This window comes from Primulina huaijiensis, chromosome 2 (assembly GCF_012295235.1).
Source record: "Primulina huaijiensis isolate GDHJ02 chromosome 2, ASM1229523v2, whole genome shotgun sequence".
NCBI lineage: Eukaryota > Viridiplantae > Streptophyta > Magnoliopsida > Lamiales > Gesneriaceae > Primulina > Primulina huaijiensis.
Window position 1 is genome coordinate 21,655,485 of NC_133307.1, and position 12,767 is coordinate 21,668,251.

A 12,767-nucleotide genomic window follows, 5' to 3' on the forward strand; every position below is an offset into this window, starting at 1 on the left:
TTCAAGTCCGGCTGTGAGAAAAGATATTTAAGACTCTTGTGATCCGAATAAATCACAAACTGCTCACCGTACATATAATGACGCCATAACTTCAATGCAAACACAATAGCAGCCAACTCTAAGTCATGAACTGGATATCGGGTCTCATGCGGTTTCAACTGACGAGAAGCATATGCAATCACTCGCCCATTTTGCATTAAAACACAACCAAGTCTATTTAGAGATGCATCTGAACAAACAACATATCCACCTGAGCCTGATGGCAAAGCTAGCACTGGAGCTGTTGTCAACTTTTCCTTCAATGTCTGAAAACTTGACGCACATTCATCAGTCCACACAAAACGTCGATCTTTTTGCTTTAATTGGGTCATAGGCCTTGCTATAATAGAAAATCCTTCGATAAAACGCCTATAATATCCTGCCAATCCCAAGAAACTTCGAATATCGGAAATATTCGTCGGTGTTGGCCAATTGATAACAGCTTCCACTTTATTTGGATCTACTGATACTCCTTGAGCTGATATAACATGACCCAGAAATACAACTCTGTCCAGCCAGAATTTACATTTAGAAAATTTTGCATACAATTGCGCTGCTCTTAGTGTCTGGAAGACCAACCTTAAAATGTTCTCGATGCTCCTTCTTTGTCTTTGAATAAATCAGAATGTCATCTATGAAGACAATAACAAATCTGTCTATAAATTCTCGAAAAACGCGATTCATCAAATCCATAAAAACCGCTGGAGCATTAGTCAATCCAAAAGGCATAACTAGAAATTCATAATGTCCATAACGGGTTCGAAATGCTGTCATCGGAACATCTTCCTCTCGAACTCTAAGCTGATGGTAGCCAGAACGAAGATCGATCTTTGAATACACTGATGTACCCTGCAACTGATCAAACAAGTCATCGATACGCGGCAGAGGATACTTATTCTTCACAGTAGCTTTATTCAACTGTCTGTAATCAATGCACATTCTCATCGTTCTGTCTTTCTTCTTTACAAATAATACCGGAGCTCCCCAAGGTGACATACTTGGTCTAATATAGCCTTTTTCCAGTAAATCCTGTAATTGCTCTTTGAGTTCTTTCAATTCCGCTGGAGCCAAACGATATGGTGCTCTCGAAATAGGATTTGTCCCGGACACCAACTCAATGCTAAAATCGATTTCCCTCTGGGATGGAAATCCAGGAATCTCATCGGGAAATACATTAGGGAATTCCTTGACAACAGGAATATCTGATACTTCAAATCTTTTTCCCTGAGTCGCATCAACTGCATAGATCATGAATCCTTCATTTCCTGATGACAAGATTCTAAACATTTCCATTGCTGACACTAATGGAACTACCGTAAAAATTCCATTTACTGCCATAATACGGTCTAAATCTGACAACTCCATGGAAACAATCAACGGTAGCTCGATAATTTGACAGAGTATCCATTCCCAGAATACAGTCGAAGACAGACATATCTAGCTTGATTAGATTAGTTATCATAATATTATCATCGAAGCTAATCACACAATTCAGAATTATCTCATGAGACATCAAACATACACGGCAGGTGTAGAGACTGACACAGTATCTATCAACGAAGTAGAGGCAATCTCATGCTCATCAACAAATACAACAGATACAAATGAATGAGATCCTCCTGTGTCTATCAGTATACGCGCAGGATGATTAAAAATAAGGCAGATACCTGCAATAACTCCGCCCGGTGCGTCTTGAACTTGATCCCGAGTTAGAGCATGAACTTGAGCCTGTTGTGGCCCTGGAAAACGCTGCGGAACAGAACCTCTAGGTTGAGGATAGCTAGACTGCTGAAAAGACTGAGTGGGAACAAAAGGTCTAGTTGTTGATCCTCTAAAACCCTGACCAAACTGAGGTTGCTGAAATTGTTGTCTTGCTGCATTCGGACATACTCTAGCATAATGTCCAACTTGCCCACAGATATTACAAGATCCATGAACTCCCGTACACTGAGTACTGATATGCTTACCACCACAACGATCACAAAATACTCCACCTGGTGACCCAACTGAACCTCCACGCTGACTGCCAGAACTAGAAGAACTACTACGACTCTGTTTCTTGAACTGTTTTCCTTTGGCCTTAAAGTGTTGCTGCTTTGGTTGCTGATAAGACTGCGAAGGCTGATACGGCAGTAAAGGACGGTATAGTGGTGCACCAACTGGCATCGGCACATTGCCTCCGAAACTCTGAGGAAAACCTGGTTGAACTGACTGTGGTTCTGCCAAAAGTAGACTTGCCTCCACATTCTTGGCTTTCTCTACAGCATCGGCATAATTAACAGGCGCTCCAGCAACTACTAAAGTGCAAATGGTTCGATTCAATCCTTGCATAAAATGCGATAGCTTGTTCCGATCACTGCTAGCAACATGAGGAACATAGGCAAGAAGTGCTGAGAATTGAGATGCATACTCCACTACAGTCATGTTACCTTGAGTCAATCTATTGAACTCAGCTTCCTTGGCCGAATAATACGAAGGCGGTGAATATTCTCGAGCAAACTGTGCGCAAAATACATCCCAAGTAACTCTTTCACCTGATTCCTTCAGAGCTTCCTCGGTAGTTTCCCACCATAACTGAGCTCGGTCTTTTAATTGACAAATAGCCAACTTAAGTTGCAAATCAGGAGTGTACTCCAACATATTAAACAAACGCTTCATACTTTTTAACCATGCTACAGCTTTCTCACCATCTTCATTCCCAAAGAATCGAGGAGGACGCATGTTCTGAAATCGGGATATCACTAGTTCCATTTCACCCATTCCTCTAGTCAACTGATCCACTTCATGCTCAACGTTAACATTTCGTACTTCACCACGAGGACGACGACCTCGTCTTCCCCATTCAGTCTCGTTAAGTCCTCTCACATTAGGAGCTTCAGATTCCTGAGCAACTTCCTTTCCTTTTCTACCCTTACGTCCAGGTGCCATCTACAAGACACAAGGATTTAATCCAATGGCAGAAACAAAATAATCGGTCTAGTATAAGAGCATAAACTTAAACTAATACGTTCTAGTCATGCTGATACAATTAATTCAAAACATACAAACAAGTAAGAGCAAATAATCAAACACATGCACAATCATTTTATTTGTGCCTAAACTCGAGTGTCCTAGACTATAATTCGAGCGTATCCCAGTTACGCTCTGATACCAAACTGTGAGGGCCCGTGCACTTAATTAATATTTAATTATCAAACAACAAGGATTAATTGGTGTAAACAGCGAAAACGAGTTTAAAAACGTTCATTAGGGCCTACAGAAATTTCGGCATGACCTCCCCGTAAGTAGGACATCCCAAAAATCTCAAAACACAACAACAATAATATACGCTCGAAAATAACATCAAGTTCACAATCAACCACACAAACATCCTACAGCCGCACTGGCCAGGACTAGACACGACATACCACAATTAAAATCCCAAACAACCCAAAAAATATCACCATACAGCTACACAGGGCATCTCCCTGGCAAATGTATCAAACCAGCATAATATATATAAATATCTGGGAACTCTGACACAAACCGACTGACTACTGGGTACCACTCGCTGACGCTCCACCAGACGCGTCAAATCCCCTGGAATGACCTGCTATGGCATCAAAAACAACCACAACATAAAAAGAAAACAGGGGTCGGACCCCAGTACGACAAACCAGTAAAATCACGACGTATATAAAAGACATGTAATAATATCAAGTAAATGCAATGATATGCGATGCATGAATGGTAACAATGGAATAACGGATACTAAATGGAGTCCAAACGAATAACATCATCAACAGTAACAGTGGCCACCCGTGCCAGGAATGCAGCATCAAATCGCCGCTCGTCCATGCACGTAGCATCGGGAATGCGAGTAGCTAAGTCGCTCGTCCCTAGCTGTCATCTGGGAATGTGGCTAATCCTAACCCACTCGTCCCTCTGATGACTCAATATATCTCAACGGAATCAACATAAATCGCCGTCAAAGGAGTCAAGGCTCAATATGTTATGTCAATACAATTTAATGCATGAATGCAACAGAATAAACATTCAAGGCACGTAATAGCAAACAACATTCACCGAATATTCTTACACGCCAATATAAGCGTCGTAATGATATAGGTTTGAGCGTACCTCAATTATAAACTTATAATACCACGATAATTTCTTAAGGACTATCGAATGAACTCGTCCAACGATATAACCTACAATATAAATTCACTATATACTTCAATATAACGCATTCCAACTGACTAAAACATTTTATATCGGCTCGGTTAAAAATAAATTTCCGGGCAGCCTATACAACCTATCAAATTCTGAAATTCAAGCTTAATACCTCAATAATCTAGGCTAAAACGCACAATAGTGATCTCGGAGAAGTAGCTCGCCGGAATGTCGCCGGAAACACTGTTCACGATCTGAAAAACGAGCTGGAAATTAGGGGAAAAGCTTACTGCTACACTTTTATAAACTAATCCACCAAGAACAACCAAAAATTCGAAGCCAAAAGCTTACCTAAACCCGAATCGAAGCTCACACAAACTGTTGCTGGAAAAACAAGACCGATCAAGCTTGCAACCTTCTGATTCAAGGCAAGAAAGAAGCTAATAGAATGGAGGAAGAAAGTTTGCTAAGCTGCTGCACTATTCTCCGACCACCGGTGGCGCTGCGCGACTAAAGCAGAAAATGGAGAAAAGCGACGGGCAAGGCTGGCGAAGAGCTTGCTGGAATTGAACGATATGATTTCTATCAAATGGGTTTGGGTATTTAATTAAATGAAATGGGCTGGGCCTTTTAGGTATTGGGCCTCACAAGTTAAAGGGGCTTTTTGGTTTTTAATATCTGTGTGTTTTATTTTGAAAACTAGGACTCCTCCGTGTATTTCTTATTTTTCGTCCAGAGGGAGTACAATAGTAATTCTGATCTGTTGGTGATCAGATATTTATACAGTATATTTTCAATCTTTCCTATTTGATCATTGGGCTTTGCTTTCTTGTTGGTTATTTTCCCAAGTCATGTAATACATCCAACTATCCAAGTGTTCTTGAAAATGACAGTTACTTGTTGGAAGAATGGAAAGAGCGACATAATGAACCAGAGGCCGACATGTCAGTAAAGTTCTCGAAGTTACCTTTTGTTGCCCTTCAGGTTCTATTTCTTTCTGGCTTAATCCACAACTGCAGTTTGTCTTGTATAAAACAAGTATGTACTGGATAAATTTTATTAGCTGTCATGGTAGTAAAGTTACACATTTGTATAACTAAGTTTTGAAGGTTTTGAGGATTACAAGTAACATCTTTAAACCATCTTTCATTGTGGATAGGAAAACTAGTAGGAGGACCAGCTAGGAAATTTAATGACCATGTTTTCCTGTGCAATGGATAACATAAAGTATTAACAGGATTCTAATGAGATGGGGATGTGCGAGAGTCAATTGGAAATTAATTTGCATTTTGAGGGAGAAAAGTTTGAAATTGGTTTTAAAATGGATACATGACTAGTAGTTAGATGTAATTCGCCATCTCTTTTACATAGTTCATGTCTCTTTTACATAGTTCATGTCTTTTTTGGTTTTATCATCAACTCGTAGCAGGTAAGAGATTTTCCCATCGGTGATTGATGCCTTTCAGTTTATTTTTGGTACAGATATTAAGATCCTAACTTTTCATGTGAATTGGATTGAAATGGAAGTTTGACACCTTTGTTCCATCTTAATTTGCAATTTACCAACAATTCTGACCGTTTCTCTCTTTCCATCTTTTTGTGTTTCAGCTGCCACAACAGGAAAACTTTTTCGATTGTGGCCTCTTCTTGCTTCACTATGCAGAACTATTTATTCAACTGGCTGCTAATTTCAGCAAGAGAAAATATGCTGACATAGTGAGTTTCTTTGTCTCACTTGGAACTTCGGGCATTCAGTTTTGCTATCTGTCTTTTCAAGCTCGACTGAAATGGATTTCATGGGTTTAAGTTTCTGGTATATTTTACTCTTTTGGTGTGTTTTTTTCACTCACATGTTGAAAGTTTCCTTTTAGCGACTAACGGAAGAGCCATATTTTGTTAACGATCAATTTGTTAGCTTTAGTTATCAGCTGTGAAACATGTCTGCTGCATTATATTTTTTTTGGCTTTTGATGAGTGTTAGCTACTGAACCACCTAGAAGACAGTTTTGAATTAAATCAATCAATTTTATATATGGGAGTTCGATGCAGTTAAATAACTAATCTAATATTGGAAAATTGACTATATCTATCTGTTTATGCAGCTCAATGAGGACTTATTCCTGCCTGCTGAGGTGTCTCTCAAAAAACGTGATCAGATTCGAAATTTGATATATAGGATAGTTGGAGATGATGTTGGAGAATATCCTCCTGCTGTATGTAATAACATATGTCTTCCAGGTGAAAATTCGAATAAAGGAGATAATAGCGTAGAGTTTGTGAAGGAAACCAACAAGAAAGACATGTTTCGTGGCAAAAAGTTCGACTCCAGTGTCGATCAACAAATTCACATGACATCTACCAGTATATGTCGGCCGAAACCTTTTGTGGGCATGTTAGAGCCAAGTCATTTTGCAAAGTCAGTGAGTAATGAATGTCTTCATCTTTTTGAGCCGCTGGTGTCAATCAAGGTATTATATATTGTTTTTGGTATATATTTCGATAATGTTAATTAATTTACAGAAATTGTTAATACTAGCTATTTCGAGATTACATGAATATTTAATTTCTGTTTGTAGGATTCATGGAAATTGTTGGATATAATATGAAGTGCAAGTCTGTTGTAATGTGGAAATATTTTTATAGATTCCTGTAGTTATTGAAGTATGTTGTAAACTTTTATGGCAAAACTAAGAATAATGTATTTAATGATGGTCAAACTATACAAAAAATTTTAGCATGTTTTCGGGTTATTCTCAAATTTTGGGGAAATTTTCGAAGGTTCAGTGGAAGTTTTTAAATAAAATTAAAAGTTGAATTTCGTTTAGGTAGGTTAGAAATAAAAATTATGGAGGAAAATCGAAAAAGATGATGTCAGTAAATTAATTGCGTGACACTAGTTTTTTATTTGTTTTTCGATGTGTCATGATTTGCGTGAACAAACTTCAGTTTCAACAATTTTGCTCATTTTCTTTCTATTAGATGCTGTTTCTTGCATGCTAACACGAGTCTAGTAAATTGTACTTGGGTACTAGTATCTAACAAAAATTCATCTTAGCTTACCATGATGCAATGTGCTCAAAATCTTCTTGTACGAAATTTTCTTCTTCTATTTTGTTTCCATGCCAAGCTTTTGGTTGATTCCTCTGTCGTTTATGTTGCATTTTCTAAAGAACGTATCCCTTGATCATTCAGGCCTCCAAACAAAAATATATGTTTCTTGATCTCGTTTATTTGAAACAGGAAGAAGCACATGAAAAGCCCACAACTTTTCGACCACCATTCTGGGCAAGCTCGGATGAAGCTGATGGTAATAGTGTATCTTTACCTTTCTCCTGTTCTGTTAGAAATTTCAAGACATCCGAAACGGATGTTGAATGCGAAATTGTTTCAACTTCTGCTGTGGCTTCTATCATAATCGAGGCACATAATGAAGAAGACTGGGTTCTTCAAGTCAAATCCACTGCTGACCATGAGAAAAATGAGAGTGATTGTTCTTCACCATCAAGCGAGGTTCTTGCAGCATGTGTTGCAGATTCTGAAGAGGAAAAGGAGACCAAAAGCATCAGCAGGAGACCTGCGTTTTCCCGTGCCTCATCTTTTGCATCATGCTGATTAGCAGCCAAACTTCATAGATTGTCATGATTCCGGTTTTGCTTCCCTCCCCTCGACAAAGGAAAAGAAGAGCTCACACATGCACATGCGCGCACTTTTGATATATACATGCGTCTAGGCCATCGGACTTGCGGATTGCTCGCATGTTTCACATACATAAATTTCTATATTGAGTTACCGAAGGGTGTTGGGTTGATCCATGTGGATGGAACCTTATGTTCATGTAAATATATTTGCTTCTATATTAACTAAGAGCATATTATGGAAATTTTACGGTTTAATATACTCTTAAATTTATACCTAAACTTGTAAATGCAAATTTAAATGAATGATGACAATTCTAAATCTATTGATCCTCCTTTCAATTTATATTATAGAAAATGTAATTTTCCACCGTATGATTCATTACCAAAATAAATATTTTTAAGATGGTATAATGTGTTCATCATTCATGCTTCTGTGTATGTAGACATGGAATAATGATTACGTCTTAATAAAATATTTAGTATACATAATTCATAAATTATTATTATTTAACAAACATCTCAGATGCAGAAGATAAGAAATCCAATCTGAGTCCTGATTTATTTTCTCTTCCTCTTTTTATCAATAAATATGTGAATTTATTTAGTAGATGTGTAGTACTTAGGGAGGTAGACATTGCAAGGGGCAAGCGATTGAATTCACAAAAATGTAAAAAAAATAATTATTTTTAAAATCGACCATGAATGCAAAATAATTACCAGTAGAATCCACAATATACCCTCCTCCACCTAGGCCCAAGCCACGAGAACCACCTGTTACGCTTGAGTTGGACACAACTGCAAACAAAACAGTCACAAGTACTACAACAAGAACATGGGTGTTGGATTTGGAACACATCTGAAGACTATGTCACTTCACTTTCTTATAACACCGATCAAAGACTGTATAAATTCTTGATATTGTATTGTTTGACACTCGGTTGGGTGAGAGTTTGAGCCCTCGAAATTTAGTAAAAAAGAATGTCAAATGTCAATTTTATTTCATTCTGTGGAAGTGTTCACAAGATGTAGTTTGTATCAATCGCACTTATGCTTTATATATTGGCTATGCTCATCTAATTCAATACCAATGATCGAAGTATAATGCACCATGTTGATAACCCACATAGACCAGCAAGCACACTTATTAATGATAAGAAAATCCATCCATGGATAGCATGGATGGCTCCATACCAACATTTTTCTCTACAGTGGAAACAAAGAGAGCCATCTCTTTATCATGGCAAGACATTGTTTGGGCATGTATTCCGGAGCTGTGTGACCTGCACCCTACAAAACAATAGCATCGAGTTAGATGCTACCATTCACTTCTTCACTTCATCCCTATAAAGATCACGCATAGAGCTGATTTTTCTTGCCTTCACAGTTGCGAAGGTGATGTAGGCTTCTCCGTTTTTATATTTCTCCGTGTATCTATAACAGGAACATAGCAAACCAAATTTTAGAAACCATTAGAATGTAGTAATATGAAATCTGTGGCTGCAGCATCAAGAATTTAAAGCAAACCCTGCGACTTGGCCATCGACGGTCCAAGGCCTCCAGTTATCTTCAACGGTGAGATTGAGAGAGCGTATCCATTTTATTGTACTGATGTACGGAACAATCATATCATGATCCCCACTGGAGAGAAGAAATACAAAATTTTAGCTCAGAGGTAATATTGTCCTGTGATCGATGAAAATTAAACCTGGTGATGGAAAAGTATAACTATAGGAAGTGATATTGTGTGATGAAAATGATAAAATGTGTGGGTAACACATATATTTACATAGATCCAGTCTATACTTTTATGCATCCGGCGATCGCCACTCGACAGGAAATATTTCTCCTGGTAAAGTATAATAGAGCATGCAGTTATCAAGTTGGCGCTGATTCGACACATGTTTACAGACATATCCAAACATATGATCTGATTCTATGGTAAATTCGGACAATTACAAATCCTAAATTAATTCATCATTGGATTGTGACACATATATGTGATTCACAAAAACTTATTTCAAGCTTTCTGATCCGACTCAACTTCGTCGAAGTGGAAACATGATTCAAAACCGCTTTTCCAAGGAAAAAAGTACATGAGGATCACCTGTACACCAAACTTTGAAAGCCTTTCTGATTTAGCATTTGATGATACTGGATAACGCTAGCGACATTATTCTCGTAACCGGATAAGCTCTCGTTACATCTTATCCATTCTCGTATGGTTCCCTGGTTGTTGAAATAATTAAAGTCATACATACATGAAATAAAAAAATTTGTAGTTTTATCAAAAAATAAAAAATCTCTTCATTTTAAGGTAGTGCATACGCGTACATTTCTGATGTAAAGAGCCTCTTGCACAGTTCGATCATTTGCCCAGACAGCAGAATCCGAGTAATTGTTATTCTACAACCAACAAGATTTAATCCTTACAATACTCAAGAAGATTCATAGCCACATCTTTTAACAATAACTAGTAAAACAAACTCTTAAAATCAATATTCGTATTCAAAACCTTCAGAAAATGATTATATCCATAAAACTAAATTTAATAATTTTCATATTAAAAAATCCAAGATGTCAAAATCCGTTGATCTTATGATAAAATTGCCTTGATCCGATTAAAAGGGCTCCCCCTTTACGCTTAATAGTTTCTTCTATACACACTTCTATTGAAATGATGAAATCTTCAAAATAAAAAAAAGTTCATATGAATTCTTACAGCTTACTTGGTGATAGGTTTATATATTTTGCATAAATCAAAATATAACCTATAATTTTTCTGTCAAACAATCGGAGGTTATGTCTTCAGATAGAAAAATAACCACTGGAGTTTTCTTAGTCATTTTTCATATACTACGAAGACAGGTCATAGGAAAAGTTAAAGACATTACACGGCACCATTGCTCCTCTTGTTTTAACATGAAGAGGAAATCGTCGGGATCATCATCTTCTACAATATAATCGCGTTTCGGTGAAAGCAGATTACAGTTTGGATCCAAAATGTAGGCATGGTTGACGTTCTTTGTGCACTGCATTCATATTACGGTAACTGTTGCCATAAATCATAGAGCAAAGAAAATGAAGAACATGCACGCAGTGCTTGTTTTCAGTTTCCTAAAATACTTTCTCATCCCCTACAACATAAATAAAAACTATCATTTTCTTTTTATTCTCTATCTCCAAACCAAGTTTCGAAACATTTTCTTATTTTCGAACATAATCATTAATTTTGACTAAAGTTTTCATAATTTCCAAATTTCCAAAGTTTTTATTCTAACCTCATATTTTTTAAATTTTATCCAACCATGCTGACATTATTCGACACTTGCAATAAAATTTTTTCCTTCCAAGAAAAAATTAAACATACTTTTTATTCCTCCAAAACTCTACTTCCACCCCAAAAAAACACAAAAAAAGAAGTAAAATCTTGTAGTTTTCATTTTACCTCACCACATAGATGAAGAGCATAACGGCATTCTGCACTACTTGTATCTTGATCGCTGTAGTTCCCATTACAGCTGCTCTTTGCTAACTGAAAATAGGAAAAGAATTCACCCCTTATACACCGCATTTTATTTAAAACATCAGCCCATATTTGATATTACCTTGCATGCAACATTGAGTAGATTTTTGCTTAGTTTGTATAGTTTGACAGCATGCATGTTACACTATCCTCGAACAAACTTGTCTATAATATAAGTGATCAGAGATTGGGCACATATGTCATGTGAGTGGCTAAATCAATGTTCGAATCGAATTAATTAGAAACTCACGGTCAAATTAATCAGATGAGCATAATCTAATTCAAACTCAACTCGGACTCGATAAAATGTCTCTCAGGGATAATGCAGGGCATTTTACCTCAAAATATTCATCTGATATGAGTGCCATCCGATGAGCATAAGGGAACTTTTCATTAATATCCAAGGCTTCATCTGCTTTAGGATTTCCAATGAAATATCCCTGGTTCAATTTTTTCGTCAAGTGCGTTTTTTCTTCCAATGAATAGATTAAGTTATGAAAGTAATGTGTACTTTGAGGTTCATTCGTTGCTCCAGCCCTCCACCATTTCCTAAGTTAATGTGACAACATGGTCAAATTGCTGGATGAATATAATATAATAACACATACTTGTGTGAAAACTCTTATGTAGGGAAATATAATAATTAATTGATGGTAAAATTTACCCATTGCAATTTCAAAAGCAAGCAAGGTTACAGTTTTGCCTCCGTAGGAATCACCTCCAATGTACAGTCGATTCTTGATGAATCTTGGATGGAACGATAACCACTGGATTGTAAGAACAAAAATATTTTTAAAGATATATTTCATCTGTCAAAATTTATCTACCAAGCATTTTACTCCCTCCATCTCATATATTTAGTTTAACTAGTAGCAAAACACGTGCGTTGCACGTGGGTAACGAACTTAAGTACGTTATGAATATTGATTCTAAATTTGCAAATGAACGTAGAAACATAATTTTTCACAAATTATTCAATAACATATATTATTTCACAGCTTATTTTTCTTCGATTAAATTCAGCAATCATAACATCATATTTAATTTTTATGTTTCTTTTCATCGTCAGATTTGATTTTGATTAATCTCTTTGATGCTCGTGTGTTTTTTACTATGATCTTCCTGTTTTGTTTATTTGAGTCGTTCACGATTTGAGTCTAAAAACAATTGGAAAAAAATGGAGTGATTAAAATAGATATGATGTATATATTAATTTTAAAATTATTGATATAATTACTTGAAATAAAAATTATGAGAAAATACAAGAAAATTCAAGAGCAGATAATATATTAGAAAAAAACTCTCTCGAGATAAGGGATGTAGATATATATTTTATTAAGGAGGCAAAAAAAATTCAAAATAATTCATAATCGAAAAAGTCCAAAATATAACGGTATTTTTTCCTTTAAAAAAAA

At 36.5% G+C, this 12,767-nt stretch overlaps 3 protein-coding genes across 5 annotated transcripts in view; 1 reads left to right on the top strand and 2 right to left on the bottom strand.

The window, feature by feature from the left end:
* Positions 1 to 4,735, bottom strand: part of LOC140966579 (uncharacterized) — a 5,589-nt gene extending 854 nt beyond the window's left edge. The window contains exons 1-5 of the mRNA XM_073426836.1: positions 4,159 to 4,735; positions 1,707 to 2,967; positions 1,015 to 1,304; positions 795 to 894; positions 251 to 305 (exon numbers count right to left, since the gene is read on the bottom strand). Coding sequence (XP_073282937.1) covers positions 251 to 305; positions 795 to 894; positions 1,015 to 1,304; positions 1,707 to 2,967 — 1,706 coding nt within the window. The 5' untranslated portion in view covers positions 4,159 to 4,735. The remainder of the gene's footprint in view (positions 1 to 250; positions 306 to 794; positions 895 to 1,014; positions 1,305 to 1,706; positions 2,968 to 4,158) is intronic.
* Positions 1 to 7,803, top strand: part of LOC140969597 (probable ubiquitin-like-specific protease 2A) — a 17,682-nt gene extending 9,879 nt beyond the window's left edge. For all 3 annotated transcript variants that reach the window (XM_073431010.1, XM_073430996.1, XM_073431003.1), the window contains exons 10-13: positions 5,085 to 5,175; positions 5,800 to 5,907; positions 6,294 to 6,659; positions 7,432 to 7,803. In XM_073431010.1, the coding sequence (XP_073287111.1) occupies positions 5,085 to 5,175; positions 5,800 to 5,907; positions 6,294 to 6,659; positions 7,432 to 7,803 (937 nt within the window). The remainder of the gene's footprint in view (positions 1 to 5,084; positions 5,176 to 5,799; positions 5,908 to 6,293; positions 6,660 to 7,431) is intronic.
* A 2-nt stretch (positions 7,804 to 7,805) lies between these two features.
* The window catches only part of LOC140957460 (serine carboxypeptidase-like 18), a 13,401-nt gene continuing 8,439 nt past the window's right edge, over positions 7,806 to 12,767 (bottom strand). The window contains exons 4-13 of the mRNA XM_073414742.1: positions 12,017 to 12,119; positions 11,864 to 11,901; positions 11,691 to 11,792; positions 11,275 to 11,361; positions 10,721 to 10,858; positions 10,161 to 10,232; positions 9,934 to 10,055; positions 9,354 to 9,467; positions 8,577 to 9,260; positions 7,806 to 8,015 (exon numbers count right to left, since the gene is read on the bottom strand). Coding sequence (XP_073270843.1) covers positions 9,152 to 9,260; positions 9,354 to 9,467; positions 9,934 to 10,055; positions 10,161 to 10,232; positions 10,721 to 10,858; positions 11,275 to 11,361; positions 11,691 to 11,792; positions 11,864 to 11,901; positions 12,017 to 12,119 — 885 coding nt within the window. The 3' untranslated portion in view covers positions 7,806 to 8,015; positions 8,577 to 9,151. The remainder of the gene's footprint in view (positions 8,016 to 8,576; positions 9,261 to 9,353; positions 9,468 to 9,933; positions 10,056 to 10,160; positions 10,233 to 10,720; positions 10,859 to 11,274; positions 11,362 to 11,690; positions 11,793 to 11,863; positions 11,902 to 12,016; positions 12,120 to 12,767) is intronic.